Raw genomic sequence first — 19,623 nt, forward strand, 5'->3', positions numbered from 1 at the left:
GATACACCTTACATACAGATGGAAAATGTGCTAGGCAACAGACCTACTTACTAAACAGTTGTTTTTCCCTAGAATGTGTAGACCGTTCATATATTCTATGAAGGCTTGTTGACTTGAAAGATTATTCACATATGAATTTACAGAAATCTCAGGTGAGAAATGGGCCTTGAGAAGTCATCTGGAACAACTTACCCAAAATAAGAATTAATTTATAATATGAGATCATAGATTTAGAGCTAGAAGAAAATTTAGAAGCCATAAAGTCCAACCCTATAATTTTACAAGTGAGTAAACTGAGGTACCCTGACTTGCTCCATCAGGCTTGTAAGTATTTGGTGTGGAATTTGAAGCCATGTCTTCCTGCCTCCAAGTCCAATTACCTATCCCCTATTACATCCTACCTCAACTATTCTCCCGATCTTTAGCTTAATTGAGGGATGAGGTGGTGAAGAGAAAGGGCTGCCCTCTCAGTCTATGCAGGTCATTTTTGAACCTAAGGCACTTGGGAGAGATCTAGATACAGCACTACTAGGGAAAGCTTTGTATAGCTAACAGATAACATAAAGACACTGGCTCCTGAAGGTACCAGGAAGGAAAGAGGCACAAAAAGGGGAAGGGACTAGTCCCTATAGCAAATTTTTCTTTCTTCATCATTCTGCCTAAGTGAACGCTGTCCCCAAACCAGGAGAGAAGATTTACAATGGTAGGAGAATGATAGATAGACTGGTCAGGGAAAATCTTGCCATGGTGCTGTGCGTGTTCCTGGTCAATCTATCCATGAGTCATAGACCATGGATCTAGAGCTGCAAGATATCTTGGAGGCCATCTAATTCTTCCCTTTCATTTCCTAGTTCCACCAGACTCTATATTACCTCAGAGTTATGGTTCATTTCAGCCAACACATTTTTCCCTGGCAGTAGTGAACACCTCAAATGAGGGCCATAATGAAACTAGCCATTTCCCCCCCTTCGGATCAGCTCTTTTTCAGCCAGTCAGGTGCAAAAGAACTCTAGACAACAAACTGGCAGACTGCAATGGTGTGAAACAGGCCAAGTCAGATTCAGCTCTTGCTCCAATAATCTACGGCTTTGGATGTGAGCCAAGTGAAGATGGGTTTCAGTAATCAACCTTCCCACAAACAATTTAGGGTGCTTCTGATCAATAAATGCAAATGCAAGTTGTTCGCCCTCTCTAGGCCTGTTTCTTCATCTGTAAAATAAAAAGCTTCTGCCGATCAGATCTTGGCAATTCGAATTTTGGAGATTCTGTGACTTCGAAACTAAAAGACCTCAGAGACCAAATAGGACTCCTTTGAGGTTTCCAAATAAGATTCCCTTCTTACTCTTTCCATTCATTTGTGTGGGGAATAGTTCCCAGATCAGCTCAGAGCTGCGGGATTTGGCTTCCACTCCACCTTACATCTAACACCATCAGTTTGCATAAATGACTTGGAATGAGCAGGGAACTGTCGTCTAGCTCTTGGGGACGGCTGAAAATGCCTAAATCGGAATTATAAATCAAAACGGAACGGAAGCCTCCCTCCCCCCTCCCCGCCACTGCCCCCAAATCCGCAAATCCACAGGGGGCATACACTTAAGGAAGCTCGCCAAGCGCTTTCAGTCCTCCTATCTGCCCGTCTAGGAGCAGGGGAACCTCTGAAGCCCGCGCCCCAAAGCGCGGAGTGGCCCAGCACCGCTGGGGATGCTTGCAGTCCGGCCTGCAGCCGGCCGAGAGAAGCCCCACACGCGCTCTGCGTAGCGCGGCAACGAGAAGGAGCCTCCCCCGAGGGCAGAGCACCCAGCCTCCCCACACGCCTCCTCCCCTGAGGTCAGGAAGAAGGCAGCACCCCCGGAGGACCACGCGCCCCAGACGCACGGACTCACGGCAGTCATTCTCCAAGGCTAGCTGCTCCTCCATGCCCCTGATGACGCTGCCACGCCTGCCTCCACCGCCTCCGCTCCAGCCCCCGGAGTGCTCAGTCCCCCGGCCTTGCCAGCGGTGGGAGAGAAGCGGAGCCCATGGGCCGAAGGCACCCAGAAGCTGCCGGACAGAGCCCGGGCCACGGACAACGGCGCGCTCCTGTCGGGAACCAGGAGGTGAAGCTTCGCCAGTGCTGCGTACTGAGAGGGGCGGGGGCGCCTCTCCAGCTTTCGGGGTGGCTGGGAAGAATGGAAGGCAGGTGATTGGAAGTGGGAATGGGAAAGGGAGCGATGATAGGGCAACGGCGGCTGAGCAACGGCTCAGACCTCGGGATCCCAGGGGAGTCTGTCAGTCCGTCACCAGGCATCGAGTTTACATATAACAGGCCTTCAATAACCGTGTATGAAATTGACCCTAGGGGACTCTCCTTCTGTCCTCCGGATGGGCACTTCCTTTGTTTCCTGCCTCATAAATCATAGGTTTCCAAGCTCTCCTCACCTGTTGGATTCTTATGCTTCCTTCAGTAGCCCTAACTCAAATGCTGCTTTTTTGATCTCCTAAGCCAGAAAATGGCCCTTCTCTTTTAGACCTCTCATTGCATTTTGTTTTGTGACATATTAGGTTATCCACTATGATTGTCTATGCTTGTCTTATCCCCTTCGAAGACTGGAAGCCCACGGAAGGTAAGGACTGTCTTAAATAAATACTGCATCTTTCTGAAGTCATGAAGATCTGGATTCATATCCTGCCTTTATTACTTACTGTGGGGCCATAGGTAAGTCACATAAACTGAGATTTCCTCATTCATATGGGAGAGACAATAATGCCTATGGTATCTCTCTCATTAGTGAGGCTAGATGATACCATAGTACACAGAGACCTGGGTCTGAAGTCAGGAAGATTCATCACCTCAAATGTGGTCTTTATTAACTGTGTGATACTTGACAAGTCACTTAAGCATGCTTACCTCAGTTTTCTCATCTGTAAGATGAGCTGAAGAAGGAAATTGCAAACTACTCCAGTATCTTTGCCAAGAAAACTACAAGTTTAACATAACTGAACAACAAAATCTCTCTCTTTTTTTTAATGGGAATCAAAAGAGATAATCTATAGAAAACTCTTGGCAAACCTTAAATTGCTACAGTGTAGAAATGTCAGTTACAATATTATCATCATCTTCCTCCAAGCTTAGCATAGTGTGCTGAATATGGTAATACCTCTAACCCCACAGAAAAGCAAAATAGCACTTTAGATCTGGGGAAGAGCTACTGTACCAAAGCAGACCATACAGAGAAGAAATTCCTTCTGAAGGCCTCACAATTTTGAAAGTATTGAATCATATTTGACAAGATATCTCAGAATCACATTGATGATGAGGGTCTCCAGGTCTCCATGAAATTTTTCTTTGACTTTACCAGGGTTCATCATGATAGGAGCACACACACTGATGATGGCGGCATGGTACTTCCCTGAAAGTGGCCATCACAGTCTTGAGCCCATATTTTATTCTTTTTGGCAGGCATACAAGCTTGTTGACTAGATTAATTTTGATTGCAAACCTATGCCAGCTTCATGGTAGTACTCTTCATTTTGGCCACTCCAGAAAAACACATACCCAGCTCCAACTTTAGCAGCTGGTCTTTATTTGCCAGCCATGTTTTACTCATGGCTGTTATTTGGATTTAGCCAGAGTCAGGAATTCAGGTTAGGGAAAACGTCAATCTTTATTCTTAGTGGAGGTGAAGAAAGATTGAAGGTGAAGGGGAATCGGAGATGAAGGGGGGGGGGGGTCGTGATAGCAATGTGAGCAGTTGCAACAAGAAGCCAGTCAGCAGTCTCTCCCTGCCTCTCTTCCTCCCTCTCTGCCTCCACCCACCGAAATCGTCATTTCCTATACAACACATCAGGACTTGCACAAAGAGTGGGTGGGGGCCATTCTTTCTCCAAGCTTATATATTAATAGAGTATGGTCCAATTACTATTTAGCCTCACGTGCTTGGGACCTCAGTGCATCAACTCGAGCCTCAGCCCATTACAGGATTTGATACCTTCTATTCAATGAGCTCTCAAATGAAAGTTATTCAACTTTCAGGTCTACCAGATTTCAGTGGGCCCATAAGAATATACACACTGTTATACTGATAGTGAGTAGAATCATTGCCAAAGTTTTTTGTACAGTGTGTGTGTATGTGTGTGTGTGTGTGTGTGTGTGTGTGTGTTGACTACAAGATAGGACCCTTCCACTGAAAAGGCAAACAGAGCACCTTTTCTAGCCCCTTCATCACACTAGGAAGTGAACAGTATAGTTCTTTAAAAAGTAGCCCAGACACCAAGGGGGTGCTGAATCCCATTGCTGTTTTAGTTGAAGATGACTCTCTGGCCTGGGCTGCCTGGGGGCAGAGTTGTGACTACAGTTCCCAATGTATCTAAATCTGCTGTTTTGTCACTTGCCTGTTGCCATGGGACTTTGAAGTAAGAAAGAAAGGTAAAATAATTCTGGAAGAGCAGGATGATTTTAGAAAGGCCTGGAGAGACTTACATGAACTGATGCTGAGTGAAATAAGCAGGACCAGGAAATTATTATATACTTCAACAACAATACTATATGATGATCAATTTTGATGGACGTGGCTCTCTTCAACAATGAGATGAACCAAATCAGCTCCAATTGTTCAATAATGAATAGAACCAGCTACACCCAGAGAAAGAACTCTGGGAAATGAGTGTGAACCACTACATAGAATTCCCAATTCCTCTATTTTTGTCTGCCTGCATTTTTGATTTCCCTCACAGGTTAATTTACATTATTTCAAAGTCCAATTCTTCTTATGCAGCAAAATAACTGTATGGATATATATACATATATTGTATTTAACATATATTTTAACATATTTAACATGTATTGTTCTACCTGCCATCTGGGGGAGAGAGTGGGGGGAAGGAGGGAAAAAATTGGAACAAAAGGTTTTGTAAGAGTCAATGCTGAAAAATTACCCATGCATATATCTTGTAAATAAAAAGCTGTAATAAAAAAAAAAGAAAGAAACACTAAAAAAAATGCTGGAAGTGGCAGCAAGGTAGTGCATGAATAGAGCACCAGCCCTAAAGTTAAGAGGACCTGAGTTCAAATCCGATCTCAGACACTTAACACTTCCTAGCTGTGTGACCCTGGGCAAGTCACTTAACACCAAACGCCTCAGCAAAAAATAAATAAATAAATGAAGATTATGCTGGAGAAGATCTAATCACAGGTAAGTAGAATCATGAATAGAGTAGAAGCCACACGAGGATCAAGAGAAGGAACCAAGAATAGTTAGCCTAGGGAGAAAAAAAAAAGAAGATTCAGAAGGGACATGATACCTGCCTTTTACTACTTTTAAAATAATAAATTTAAGACTACTTTTAATATAATAGATTTAGGATTATGATAGGCGTTAACTGCCATCAAATTCAACTGCTAAAAAAACTACAGCACAAAATAGTGCACAGAGACTTGCCTGAGGGGTGGGTGCGTGTGTGTGTGCGTGTGTGTGTGTGTGTGTGTGTGTGTGTGTGTGTGTGTGTGTAAAAGAGAGAGAAAGAGGAAGAGGGAGGGAAAGAAAGGGAGGGAAAGGGAGAAGAAAGAGAGCAAGAAGGAGAAGGAGAGGGTGGATTTTTAACCAAATCTTCTATTTTAAAAACTGTCAGATGATTCCAGAGGACAAATGATAAAGCATGCCTCCCAACTCCTAATAAAGTGTTGGGCTCAAGATCAAAAATGAAAAATATATTTTTGGACACAGACCATTCAGGGAATGTGTTTTGACAAAGTAAATTTATTGCAAGGGCTTTTATTTTATTTTCCCAATTTGATGAGGGAAGAGAAGATAAATTCTTGATTAAAAAAAAAGTTTTTAATTGTCAGATAGAAAAATGATTACACTTGTTCTGTTTGGCCCCAAAAGCTAGAAGAAAGAGCAATGGGTAGTAGTATAGAAAAAGTCCAATTTAGTCTCATTGTCAGGAAAAATTTCCCAGCAGAACTATTAAAAAGGAAGCATGGATTATGTTGGGAGACAAGAGGCTCCTTCTTACTGGAAGCCTGCAAGCACTTTTGTTGGTTATATTACTGAGAGGATTCTTACTTAAGATTAAGCAGGTGCTGAGGCTCTTCCAATTCTAAGATCTTAGGATACTGGAATTCCCTATTTCACCAGATACTGGCATATTTGGGGAAGAGTCCAGCAAGAGTCTGGACAAAGATCCCTCTAAGCCAACCTGGATACCACCTCATGGACTTCTGGAACAACTACATACTGTCTGACTCATGTTGCACAAAAGTGTAGACTATTTACATCTTCCCACAAGTGTGATTTTTAAATCTCCCTCTTAATTCACTTTGAAAATCTTCTATTTTCACTTTCTTCTGTTCAATTTCCCTTAGGTTTTTGGAACAGAATGTGCCAATTGATCCAATACTTGTTTCCACATTAGTGGCGATCTGTGAGTTACTTGCCTAAAGTTGAGGTCCTAAGGAAAGGTCTTTCCTCCCCTCCTCTCATTTTCTGATTCTTCTCAGCATCAGTCCAGATTGATCTTGAAGATGAGATGAGTGTGAGTTAGTGAACAATAATAGAAAACATCTCCTTCCCTGATCTTTTTTCTTCTCTTCCTTTCTTCTTCTCCTTCTCCTCCTCCTCCTCCTTTTTCTTCTTTTTTCTTCACCTTCTTCTCCTCCTTCTTCTCCTCCTTCTTTTTTCGTTCTCCTTTTTCTCCTTTTTTCTTCTCTTTTTCTTTCTTTCTTTCTTTCTTTCTTTCTTTCTTTCTTTCTTTCTTTCTTTCTTTCTTTCTTTCTTTTTTCTTCTTCTTTTTTCTTCTTCTTTCTTCTTCTTCTTCTTCTTTTTTCTTCTTCTTTCTTCTTCTTCTTCTTCTTCTTCTTCTCTTCTTCTTCTTCTTCTTCTTCTTCTTCTTCTTCTTCTTCTTCTTCTTCTTCTTCTTCTTCTTCTTCTTCTCTCTCTCTCTCTCTCTCTCTCTCTGTCTCCCCCCCTTTCATACATACACACACACACACACACACACACATACACACACACACCCAGAGAGAGAGGGGGGTATTAAATCAGGGTGACTTTTGGCAAGAAATCTTTTCCAACTACTAACAGTGATTAGTTAGGGTCCTGCCCTTTAGTCTTTGCTGCTGTGGGGCAGTCCCAAAAGAGCCTGTTGTCTGAGCTACAAGGAAACATTTAAGTCTCAAAGGACTAACAATGACCTAGAGCTCAGAGCTCAAGACACACAGCCAGCAACCAAGTGGTGCTGATGGCTGTTGTCCTTCCGGCAATTTATCTTCATCAGACAGACAGTGCACAACCTCAGGTCAGCCTCCAAACATCACAAATAAAGGGAAATATGGTTTATACTGAAGAGGCATCAGTGGCAACAACAACAAAAACCACAATTAATATTAGTAGCTTAAAACTTTATCACATTTTGGGGGGATATCTAGTTAAGTTAGAGCTTTAAGGTTAGCAGTAGGTATTAATGGTGATGGTGATGATATTTTATATACAACTTGATGCTCACTATATGTATGACCTAAGATAGAAATCACAACTGCTCTGGGTCTCAGTTTCCTCAGCTGGAAATTGAAAGTTTTGAATTAAAAGGTCTTTAAGACCCTATCCAGCTCTAGATCTCTAACCTTTTAATTTAAACCTCATAACAACCCTGGGAAGATAAGTAATACAGATTTCTTTTTTCATTTTACTCTTGAAGAAAAGGAGACGGAGGCAAGTTAAATGGCTTCTCCAGAATTACGCCATAAATTTCTACAGTAGAATTCAAATACAGATCTTTCTAATACAAATCCAAGTCTGATTCCAAATCCAATATTTTATTCAATGTGCTTTATTAACAAAAGTCATTGACTGGCTCTCTCTACCAATGGATCTCTATTGGGTAAGTGGCACAGAGCCTGCATTTTAGAAAGCCTGAGTTCAAATCTGACTTTAGATAATTACTAGCTATGTGACCCTGGGCAATTATGAGGTTCACTCTATCTGTCTCACTCTCCTCAGCTGTGAAATGGGAAGAAAAGCATCTACATATTAGGATTGTTAGGATAAAATGAGATAAAATTTATAAAGAGCTGAACATGATGCTTAGCACATAGTAGACACTCGCTAATGTTTATTCCTTTCTTTCCCCTCCCCTCAAACTGATTGCAATCAAAATTCCATTTGGATCGTCCTGATCCTCTTACCACCATTCAAAGCTCAGCTCAACATAGCAAGATTGGAATTTCTTTTACTTGACTACATCACCAGGGTTTTGTTCTTCTTTTTTTAATGGGGATTAGAGTTATAATTGTGTATTATTATTAGAAGAAGAAAACATTGATTCTTGTTGAAAAAAATTAATTTAATTTTTAAAAAATGCTTAAAACTCAATTCAACTCTATCTCTTCCATGATATCCCTGATTAGTTCAACCTAAAAATGACCATGAGATTTTAAATGAAAGACTGTTTAAGTCCCAACTATACAAACATAAATAAGTCATATAAACTCTGTATTCTACTATCATTTCTATGCACTTAATTCTCAGATCTATGTATCTAGCCCTAGCTTCTCTCCTGTTCTTCATCTTGAATCTCCAGCTGCCCCTTGGGCATCTTGAACTTAGTGCCACGTAGATGAATTAAACTCAACAGTTCTCAACAGGTCCCATCTTCCTAACTGTCCCATCTCTGTCAAGGGAACCACTATCTTCCCAGTCTGAAATGTTCTTCTCTAAAATATAATGTTCTCTGGGAGAAGGTTTCTTGGGGGGCTTCTGGAGGCTGCCTTCATTTCAGTTCAATGTAATCACCCCAAATGCAGCCAGAAGTTAAAATCCAAATCCTTTATTGTCTCCTTGAAAGTCTTGTCTCCTTCCCTTGGGGCTCGGCTAGTTTTCTTAGAGGCCTTCTGGATCTTGGTTTCATTGTTCTCCACAGGATAGCCTGCCACCACTTCTCTGTCTTCTTCAGTTCTCCTCCTGGCTGAGCTTGTCTGAGCTTATATGGTCTTTTATCAAAGGTGTGACTTTTGTGGAACTCTAGTAAGTACTAAGCCTGGCGATTATCTAAAGATTGTGGAGAAATCCAGAAAGTGGTGAATGGAAGGGACCAGATAAGCTAACTGCTTGGGGGAGAGGGTTTGCTTTTATCTCTACAGGTGAAAAGGAATCAGATGGGTGCTAACAGGCCATATTCTTCTTATCTATCGCAGAGAAACAGAGCAGATCCTTGAAACAAAGGAGAAGACACAAGAAATATCGGGTGATTCTGTTGCTGATTGTGCTCACTATTGAAAGAGTGTGGCAGTTATGGCATTTGACTCATGGACATCGAAAATTGTTGGACTTCAAAACCCTCAGGAATCATTGGATTCTCTGAGACGTGATAAGATCGTTGTAGGACTTGAAAACCCTCAGGAATCATTGGATTCTCTGAGACATAAGATTGTTGTAGGACTTGAAAATCCTCAGGAATCCTTTGGATTCTCTGAGACATAAGACTTGAAAGCCCTCAGGAATCATTGGATTTTCTGAGAAATGATAAGACTGTTACAGGACTTCAAAATCTGCTGGAATCATTGGATTCCCTAACGCATAAAAAGACTTTTGCAGGACTTCAAAAATTTGGGGGGATCATGTGAAGCAATGGACAATAGATTGGTTTTGGACTATCTCTTGGCTGCTGAAGAAGGTGTATGTGTGACTGTTGTTTACATACTCTCCTTCTAGGACTTCTGGCAATCTTTTACAACACCATGTTGATTTATATTGTTTGTTATACTGCTACTTGGGTGTACAATTCATGTTTGTTACACCACATTGAGCCTACACTGACTGAGGGGAGGGTCATCACTAATAGTGTCTGCGTTATTGCTATGTGCTTGTGTAATACCTCCCATGCTGATGGGTTTATGCATAATAAGACCCTTCAGCCCAGAAACCCACTAGCAACCCCCACTTCCCTTTGATGCATTTCATCTTCCTTCCTGAGATATCAGGGAGGGCATTATCATCTCCTTTTTAGTGCTTTCACCTCCCTTCCTGAGAAGTCAGGGGGGTCGTGATCACCTCCTTTTCGGTGCTTTCACCTCCTTTCCTGAGAAGTCAGGGAGGGGGTGATCACCTACTCTTGGGGGCTCTGACCTCCCTGAGGAGTCAGGGATGGCATGATCACCTGTGTTCTAAAACAAAAGAAAGTGGGAGATGTAATGGGCTGAAGCTCAGATTGATGCACTGAGGTCCAAGCACGTGAGCCTAAATAGTAATTGGACCATACTCTATTAATATATAAGCTTGGAGAAAGAATGGCCCTGCCCACTCTTTGTGCAAGTCCTGATGTGTTGTATAGGAAATGACGATTTTGGTGGGTGAGGCAGAGAGGGAGGAAGAGAGGCAGGGAGAGACTGCTGGCTGGCTTCTTGTCACAGCTGCTCACATTGCTATCGCGATCCCCCTTCACCTCCACAAAGAATAAAGATTGAAGATTTTCCCTTAACCTGAATTCCTGACTCCAGCTGATTTTAAAATGCATGGTCATCACAACTAAGTACATTACTGAACTAGAGAACTGTTAAGTACCATGCTAAATTAGATAATTATTGTCTCTATCAATTCCACTGGCTTAGTATCTTGTAAGAATCCTAACAGCAGTCATCCAGGCTTGTAACCTAGGTCTTCTTCAACTTCTCACCATCCATCACCTCCTATGTCTACTCTGCTGCTAATAATTCTACATTCATAACATTTCTTAAATATGACCCATTCTCTCTTCTGACACTGCACTCACCATAGCGCAGACCCCCCCTGGGATCACAGAGATAGCTTTCAGGTTGGTCTCCCCATTCCACTCTATTCTTCCTTCATTTATCAAATTGATCATTCTTAAACAAAAATCTGGCCATTTCACCCTCCTCATCCCAAATTTAATCAACTCCAGTGTTTCCCTGTTAATTCTGGGATCAAATATAAAGTTCTCTGTTGGTTTTTAGAACCTTTCTTAACATGGCCCCTCCTATCTTTTCAAGCTTCTTACACTTTCTACCTCTTTCCATGCCCAGATAATTCTGAGATCCAGTGTCACTGGCCTCTTTCCTCTTTCTTGAGTAAGACCCTCCATCACCCAACTCCAAATATTTTCACTAGCTGTCTTTAATGCCTTTGAGTATTTTTTTCTTTTTATCTCTGCCTTCCAGCTTCCTTCAAGTCTCAGCTAAAATCTGACTTTTTGCACAAAGCCTTTCCCAGTCTTCCATAATCTTAGTGCCTTCCATTGGTTGATTATCTTTCCTGTATATTCTGTATATCTCTTATTTATATTTTGTTGTTGTTCATTCGTTTCAGTTGAATCTATCTGACTCTTTGTGACCATATTTGAGGTTTTCTTTGTCTAAGGCCACATTTGAACTCAGGATGATTCTTCTTGACTCCACACCTAGTGCACTGTGCCAGGTAGCTGCCCTGTACATAAATATATGTCTCCCTTATTATACTGTGAGGTCCTTAAAAGCAAGGACTGTGTAATCCCAGTGTTCAACACATTTCATGCTCATAATAGGTGATTAATAAATGCTTATTTACTGACTGTTGTTGATTGAGGCATTTCAGTCACGCCCAACTTTTCATGGCTGTTTTTGGAGTTTTCTTGGCAAAGATACAGGAATGGCCATTCCCTTCTCCAATTCATTTTACAGATGAGGAGACTAATGCAAACAGGGTCAATGACTTGCCGAAGGTCATACAGCCAAGATGAATCTGATGCTCTATACAATGTGCCCGTTGTTGCTTTTGTTTATTGACTAAGTATCTGTTTTTTTATCTGCAAAATGAAGCTAACCTAGGCCACACTGCTCCAGGCTTCCAGAGGTTGTGGCAAGGTTCAAAGGAGATTATAATGCATGCACTTGTGTCTGTGAATACACCATTATATATTACAAAAGCTGGCACTTTATTTCAAAGCAACTTGTATCATTGACTCATTGTTTGATACAATGTCAACTTATGTCCTGAAACAGACTACAAGTCCCACAAGTGCAAAGTACATGATTTCTACAGGAGTACCCAGTAAAGTAAAGAACACACAGCAACTACTCAAACATCAATGATTTGATTCATGGGCTTCATGGAGATCTTCAGTTAGAAGCAATGTACTCTAGAGCTGGATTCTTACATTTTAGATATAGTATTTATGCCTTGGAAATCAGCAGATGCTATAAATAAGCTTGTGATTTACCCTGATTTATACTCATTTAAAGAAACAATTTAGATGAACAATTCCATTTTTTATTTTGGTCTGGACTTGTAATTTCATCAATAGAAACAACTCCCTGTGTGGATACAACTATGGACACTCATCTATAATATATAGTTATTTAGAAAATTGTCTGAGGACACTGAGAAGTTAAATGAGGACTTAAACAGGTATTCCTGGAGAGAGCGCTGAGCCTGGAGTCAGAAAGATTCATCTGGTTGAGTTCAAATCTGGCCTCAGATACTTACTGATTGGATGACTCTGGGCAAGTCACTTAACCCTTTTTGCTTCAATTTCCTCTTCTGTAAAATAAGCCAGAAAAAGAAATGGCAAACCAACCCAGTATCTTTGCCAAGAAAACCCTAAGTGGAGTCACAAAGAGTTGGGCATGACTGAAAGTGACTCAAAAATAGCAATACATGATGGCAGAAATTAAGCATAGAGCCACACTTAACACCGTATACCAAGATAAGATCAAAATAGGTCCATGATTTAGCATAAAGAACGAGATCATAAATAAATTAGAGGAACATAGGATAGTTTACCTCTCAGACTTGTGAAAGAGGAAGCAATCTGTGACAAAAGCTGAACTAGAGACCATTATTGGTCACAAAATAGAAAATTTTGATTATATCAAATTAAAAAGCTATACAAACAAAACTAATGCAAACAAAATTAGAAGGGAAGCAACAAACTGGGAAAACATTTTCACAGTTAAAGGTTCTGATAAAGGCCTCATTTCCAAAATATACAGAGAATTGACTCTAATTTACAAGAAATCAAGCCATTCTCCAATTGATAAATGGTCAAAGGATATGAACAGACAATTCTCAGATGATGAAATTGAAACTATTTCCACTCATATGAAAGAGTGTTCCAAATCACTATTGATCAGAGAAATGCAAATTAAGACAACTCTGAGATACCATTACACACCTGTCAGATACCATTACACACCTGTCAGATACCATTACACACCTGTCAGATTGGCTAGAGTGACAGGGAAAGATAATGTGGAATGTTGGAGGGGATGTGGGAAAACTGGGCCAAAAAGTTATCAAACTGTACATACCCTTAGATCCAGCAGTGCTACTACTGAGTTTATATCCCAAAGAGATACTAAAAAAGGGAAAGGGACCTGTATGTGCCAAAATGTTTGTGACGGCCCTGTTTGTAGTGGCTAGAAACTGGAAAATGAATGGGTGCCCATCAATTGGAGAATGGCTGGGTAAATCGTGATATACGAATGTTATGGAATATTATTGTTCTGTAAGAAATACCAGCAGGATGAATACAGAGAGGACTGGAGAGACTTACATGAACTGATGCTAAGTGAAATGAGCAGAACCAGGGGATCATTATATACCTCAATAATGATACTGTATGAGGATGTATTCTGATGGAAATGGATTTCTTTGACAAAGAGAAGATCTAATTCAGTTTCAATTGATCAATGATGTACAGAAGCAGCTACACCCAAAGAAAGAACACTGGGAAATGAATGTAAACTCTGCATTTTTGTTTTTCTTCCTGGATTATTTTTACCTTCTGAATCCAATTCTTCCTGTGCAACAAGAGAACTGTTCGATTCTGCACACATATATTGTATCTAGGATATACTGTGACGTATTTAACATGTATAGGACTGTTTGCCATCTGGGGGAGGGAGTGGAGGAAGGGAGGGAAAAAATCAGAACAGAAGTGAGTGCAAGGGATAATGTTGTAAAGAAATTTTTTTCAAAAAAAATTAGCAATACATGTACATAGGAAAGAGGACTAAACTTGGAATCTTGGTATTTGAGTTCAAATCTCAATCACCATTTACTTATGTATGATGTTAAGTAAGTTTATTGACTTCTGTGAGCCTCAGGTTTTTCATCTACAAATAAGCAATTGGGCAAGATGACCTTTAGGGGCCTTTTTATCTCTAAGTCTATAGATTTAGATCTGATTCTATGTTGGATTGACTTAATGGGCTACCTATCTAATCCTTGCATATCTTTTTTTTTTCCTTAAATTTTAAAATGTTACTTTTCTGTTTTAATTAAATGTATGTTAAGTATTGTTTAGGTAGAACAGGATAAATCTGCTGTAGTCAAATTTCTCCCATTTTCATAATTTTTTTTATTATAACTTTTTATTGACAGAACATATGCATGGATAATTTTTACAACATTGTCCCTTGCATTCACTTCTGTTCTGTCTTTTCTCTTCCTTCCCTCCCCTAGATGGCAGACAGTCCCATACATGCTAAACATGTTAAAGTATATCTTAGATACAATATATGTGTGCAGGTCCATACAGTTCTCTTGTTGCACAAGAAAAATTGGAGTCAGAAGGTAAAAATAACCTGGGAAGAAAAACAAAAATGCAAGTAGTCCGCATCATTTCCCAGTGTTCCTTCTCTGGGTGTAGTGTCTAATCCCTGAATATCTTAGCCCAATATTAACTAATATCTACTCATTTCTCTGAAGAACTGAGTGAACCAATTTGTCCAAAATCACATAAATAGTAAGATCCAGGATTTGAACATCAGACTTTCTACCCAGAATCCCCTTTAGCTTGCTGCCTCTCCGTGAACAGTCTCAGAAAAATATCACAAGATGAGAAATTAGATATTGCCTTTAGAAAACTATCAGAAACAATTGCACCAATGGTCAAAAAAATTGAACAAGTTTATGATTATGACGAAATACTATTGTGCTATGAGAAATGATGAGTTGGATGGTTTCAGAAAAACCTGGGAAGAACTATATGAATCAATGCAGAGTGAAGTGAGCAGAACCTTGTAAGTATTGTAAGGATAATCGTGTGAAAGACTTGGCTACTCTTAACAATATAGTGATCCAAGACAGTTCTGAAGGACTCATGATGAAAAAATGCTCCCCATCCTCAGAAAAAAGAAGCAAAAAAGTCTACATATTGAAGTATAATTTTGTTCATTTTCCTTCTTGTTTTGTTTTTGTTTTTTGGCAATACGGCTAATATGGAAATAATTTGGATGATTTCATATGTATAATTAATGTCACATTGTTTGTCTTCTCAATGAGTTAGTGTAGGACTAGAGAGAAGGAGGGAATTTGGAACTCAATTTTTTAAATGAATAATATATTTATTAAAAGAAGAAAAAAAAAACCCTGCTATATAGAGAATCGTGCTAAGCAAAAGGGGATGGTTAAAAATTTTGATTAAACGTAATAAAAAAGAAAACTATCAGAAAGAGGTCACTTTCTTTCATTGTTTAGCACAGAGCCTGGCACATAGTAAGAATTTGTTGAATGATTCCCCCCAGTTTGCTTTAGAGATACAGCTAATTATCAGGCTGCAGTACTTATTCCCCCCACATGGGGGAACCAATGCAGCTGGCAGAGAACTCATAAACAACCTCCTGCATTGATTTGGAAGCCTTCATAAACTCCCTGGATTGCTAATATTTGTCAAGAAAGAGGAACTTTCCCAAAAGTCATAGTTGTAATGAAACACGAGTTTAGCTCTAACTCAAGGAAGAAAATAGGAAGTTACTAAAGACGAACTCTCCCTACTTTACAGGAACTCTAAAGACAGACCCCCACATAGTCTAAGAGAGGGCAGAACTCTCCCCCTGGTTCATCAATGCACAGAGATCGCCATGGATAAAACCTTCCTTTGAAGCCCAAAGCAGAGGCCGGGAATTCTGGTCCAAGACTCACCAAAGCAGATTTCACAGAGGAACGCCTTGTTCAGGAGAACTGGGCGAGGTGCCGTTTTTGCCAACAAAAACCCCAAAGCATTTCTGAAGTCAAATATGAGTGAGATAGAGTCGGTTTAGTCTATGGGAATGTTCAGTGTTTATAGAGTACCTCCTGTTTACCGAGCCTTGTGGGAGAAGCAAAGGGGATCCTCTTCTATCCTGCAGCTTCCACTCAATGGGACTGACACATGTAAGCAAATCATTACAGAACCAAGTAGAACGCGCTGTCTGTTGCAAAAAGCACTAAGTGCTGCAGAGAAAGGAGGGGCCTCTTCTCTGAAAGAGGATAGATTTCTAGATTCCTTAACCTCTCTGCAAATGTTGATGTTGTCAATCAACTTCTCCTGGCTACTAGCTCTCTTGTTTTATATTTCCCAAAACTCATCTCTCTTCCAAACTTCCCCATTTCTGTCAAGAAAATCACCATCCTTCCAGTCACCCCAATTCACAACCTCTCCCTCATTCCTCACATTCAGCATTCTGACACGTCTCCTCGGTTCTACCTTCATATCCTTTCTCTGTTCCCTTCTGTCCACTTCGATAACCTCTACCTTATATCACCTTTTGCCTGGACCATGACAATAGCCTCCTAACTGGCGTCTCTTTTTCCATTCTCTCTCCAATCCAGCTTTTACATAGAAGCACAGAACTTAAGAGTTGGAAGGGACCTCTGTAGCTACCTAGTCCAACCAGTATGGAAGGAATCCCCATTATAAGATATAATATATTTAAGGTTACCCAATCTTTAAAGACCTTCATGGAGGGGTCCCCCCACCATCACCTTCCAAGGACCCCTCTACTTTGGGGCAGCTCTAATTGCTAGGATAATTTTCCTGTTATTCAACCATTTTTCAATCATGTCTGATTCTTTGTGACCCCATCTGAGGTTCTCTTGGCAGAAATACTGGAGGAATTTGTCGTTTCCTTCTCCAGCTTATTTTAACGGTGAGGAAACTAAGGCAAACAGGGTTAAGTGACTTGTTCAGAGTCATATAGCTAGTAAGAAGCTGGGGCAGGATTTAACCTCAGGAAGCTCAATCTTCTTGACTCTAGGCCCAGCACTCTATCCACTGCACCTTCTATCAGTTTTATAGAGATTTAATTCCAGTCTGTTCGAAAGTCACTGACAACTGGAAATCTCCCATCACTGTTATTTCCTCTCTACTCATGCTGGAAGTGATGACCTTAGGCTGCAAGATCTGGAAGGGAAATTTGTTTTCCACATTTCTCTGTAATACTTATTCACAGAGTTGTTGTGAGGATTTGATGTGATAATATCTATTAGGAGATTTGCAAACTTTGAAGCCCTCGATAAATGTATTATTGTTTTATGAAGAACACAGGGCACTATGGGGGTATTTCTAGGGATAGATTCGTCCTTTAGTGAACTCTATTGACCTTGTTTCCAATTTGCTGGTGTAGGAGCTCAGCAATAGATCTTTCTTTCAGATTATTACTTAGAGTACTTTTGGTTTCATTTTTTTGAAAAGCTAAATTATTTCTGCCCCATTTTCCCTCCACCCTTTAACCTCTTTCCTTTTCTTTTCTTTCCTCCCTTAGATTTTCCCCTCCTTATCTCTTCCCTCCATTCTCTTCTTTCTTCCCCTCCCTCCTATCTTTTTTTCCTTTCATTCCCAAAGCTCCTCCCTCTCTCATCATTCTTTATCTCTATCTCTTCCCTTCCTCCTCCCCATATTTTCTCTCATACATTCCTCCTTCCCCCTTTGCCTTTCTTCTTCCCCTTTCTTCCTCCACCAATTCCTTTTCTTCTCCTCATATTTTCTCCTCCTCAAGCATTTCTCCCTCCCCTTTTGCCTTCCTCCTTCCCTATCTTCTTCCACCAATTCCTTCCTTTCCCCTTTTCTTTCCCTCTTTATTGATCCTTTTCTTTCCACTCCTCCTCCTCCCCCTCTTTCCTCCTCAGAATCACAGAATTTCAGAGGTAGAAGGGACCCCTCAGGGATCGTTTGGTATAACCATTATTCTTCTCCCATTCTAGATTCTCTCCCTTCTTTCCCTGTCTTTTCCTACTTCCCATTTCTCCTTCCCCTTTCCCTTTGCCCTCCTTTTCCTCCCCACCCAGAAACCCAGAATGAGATTGCCTCTTACGAAGCAATCACAGCTTCTTCTGTGGAAGGGAGGAAGCTTGCCTTAGACTTGAGTATTAGACTTGACAAAAGGGCTTAGTTGTTCCAAAATGCTCACTATACTCCACCGCTACCACTATTAGGGTGCTTAGGAGATACGTGCATTTTTCTATCCCAGCAGAGAGTTGTGGCATAAAGAACAATAGGCAGAAGTCAGGAAAACTCAGAGGTTAAGTAATCATGCGGGTCCTTATTCAGCTCTGAGTATAGCATTCTGACTCAGAAGGAGATGGGAGGCTGGAAGGGTGATGTTAGGAAAAACTCAAGCCTTCTTCAGCCCTATTGCAAAGAAACCCAGGTAATCTCTGGTGACTGACAAATACTCCCTTTTTAGGGTATCAAGGTGAATATCCATATTAAACAGTCACCCCCTCCTTTTATTTTGGAACTCCACATCAAGAGGCCACCCTTTGATAATTAGGGGAATCTACCAAGCTGGTACGCTGAACCTGGACGTTGCCACTGACACCCACTCCAAACCCTCACTGAGCCAACTAATTTAACTGCGTACCTTTTTGTCTTTTTGGTAAAATGAATCTTCTTTGTATTAGGTCTCAATTATCTCCTCCTCTCAGAGATCAATGGGGCCTATACTCAGTTAAAGATCATTTATATATGATATAATTCTATGGGTACTGAGTCATCCTGCTTAAAATATCTTCTGTATTAATAATGATACCTGAAATTCTACCATTAAGGATACATTTCTTTAGGTTATTATATCCCAAACATTTATTAAGCACCTAATAGTGTTTAGATACTTGGGACGATGGGAGGAGAGAGAAGAAAAAATGTAAGTAATACAAGATCTCTGTTCCCCAACAGCTTCCATTCTAGTTGGTGGATAAGACATTAAACCTATAAATAGAATATACATGGTAAGGGCAATAAAAAAAACTACAAAACAAGGTGCTATCAGTGTGATGAAGAAAGCCATCTACACTCAGAGAGAGGACTATGAGAGTTGAGTATGGATCACAACATAGCATTTTCACTCTTTTTGTTGTTATTTGCTTCCATTTTATTTTCTTTCTCATTTTTTTCTTTTTGATTTGATTTTCTTGTATGCATATATTGGATTTAATATATATTTTACCATATTTACTTGCCATCTAGGGAAGGGGATGGTGGTAAAAGGGGGGATAATTGTAACACAAGGTTTTGCAAGAGTTAATGTTGAAAAATTATCTATGCATATGTTTTGAAAATTAAAAAGATTTAATTTTAAAAAAAGAAAAGAAAAATAAAAGATGCTATGTTGGCTCTCCCCTTTAAAAGGGAAAGAGTCCTGAGGGGATAACCAGAGTGAAGTTCTCTCAAATCATCCATAGCTTAATGTGAATTAGTGCCTATGACATTTCTTTAGAATAGCACCCAGAGAATGAGTTCTGATAGAGAAAGACAAAGGATCCTTTTTGGAATGGTAGGAATTGGGAAGGAGAGGAAGAGGCAGAATTTAGAATTGGAAAGGAAGTGGATTTTAATGGAGAGAGAGAAAGGAAGGTAAAAAAGATGGAAGCATACATTTATTAAGCTCCTATT

The 19,623-nt window shown here is 40.3% G+C and overlaps 1 protein-coding gene across 2 annotated transcripts in view; it reads right to left on the reverse strand.

The window, feature by feature from the left end:
• Nucleotides 1–2,592, reverse strand: part of ANKDD1A (ankyrin repeat and death domain containing 1A) — a 50,477-nt gene extending 47,885 nt beyond the window's left edge. For both annotated transcript variants that reach the window (XM_051980849.1, XM_051980848.1), the window contains exon 1: nt 1,884–2,592. In XM_051980849.1, the coding sequence (XP_051836809.1) occupies nt 1,884–1,917 (34 nt within the window). In that variant the 5' untranslated portion in view covers nt 1,918–2,592. The remainder of the gene's footprint in view (nt 1–1,883) is intronic.
• Nucleotides 2,593–19,623: the final 17,031 nt, after the last annotated feature.

The sequence above is a fragment of the Antechinus flavipes genome, chromosome 2, assembly GCF_016432865.1.
Source record: "Antechinus flavipes isolate AdamAnt ecotype Samford, QLD, Australia chromosome 2, AdamAnt_v2, whole genome shotgun sequence".
NCBI classification, from domain to species: domain Eukaryota; kingdom Metazoa; phylum Chordata; class Mammalia; order Dasyuromorphia; family Dasyuridae; genus Antechinus; species Antechinus flavipes.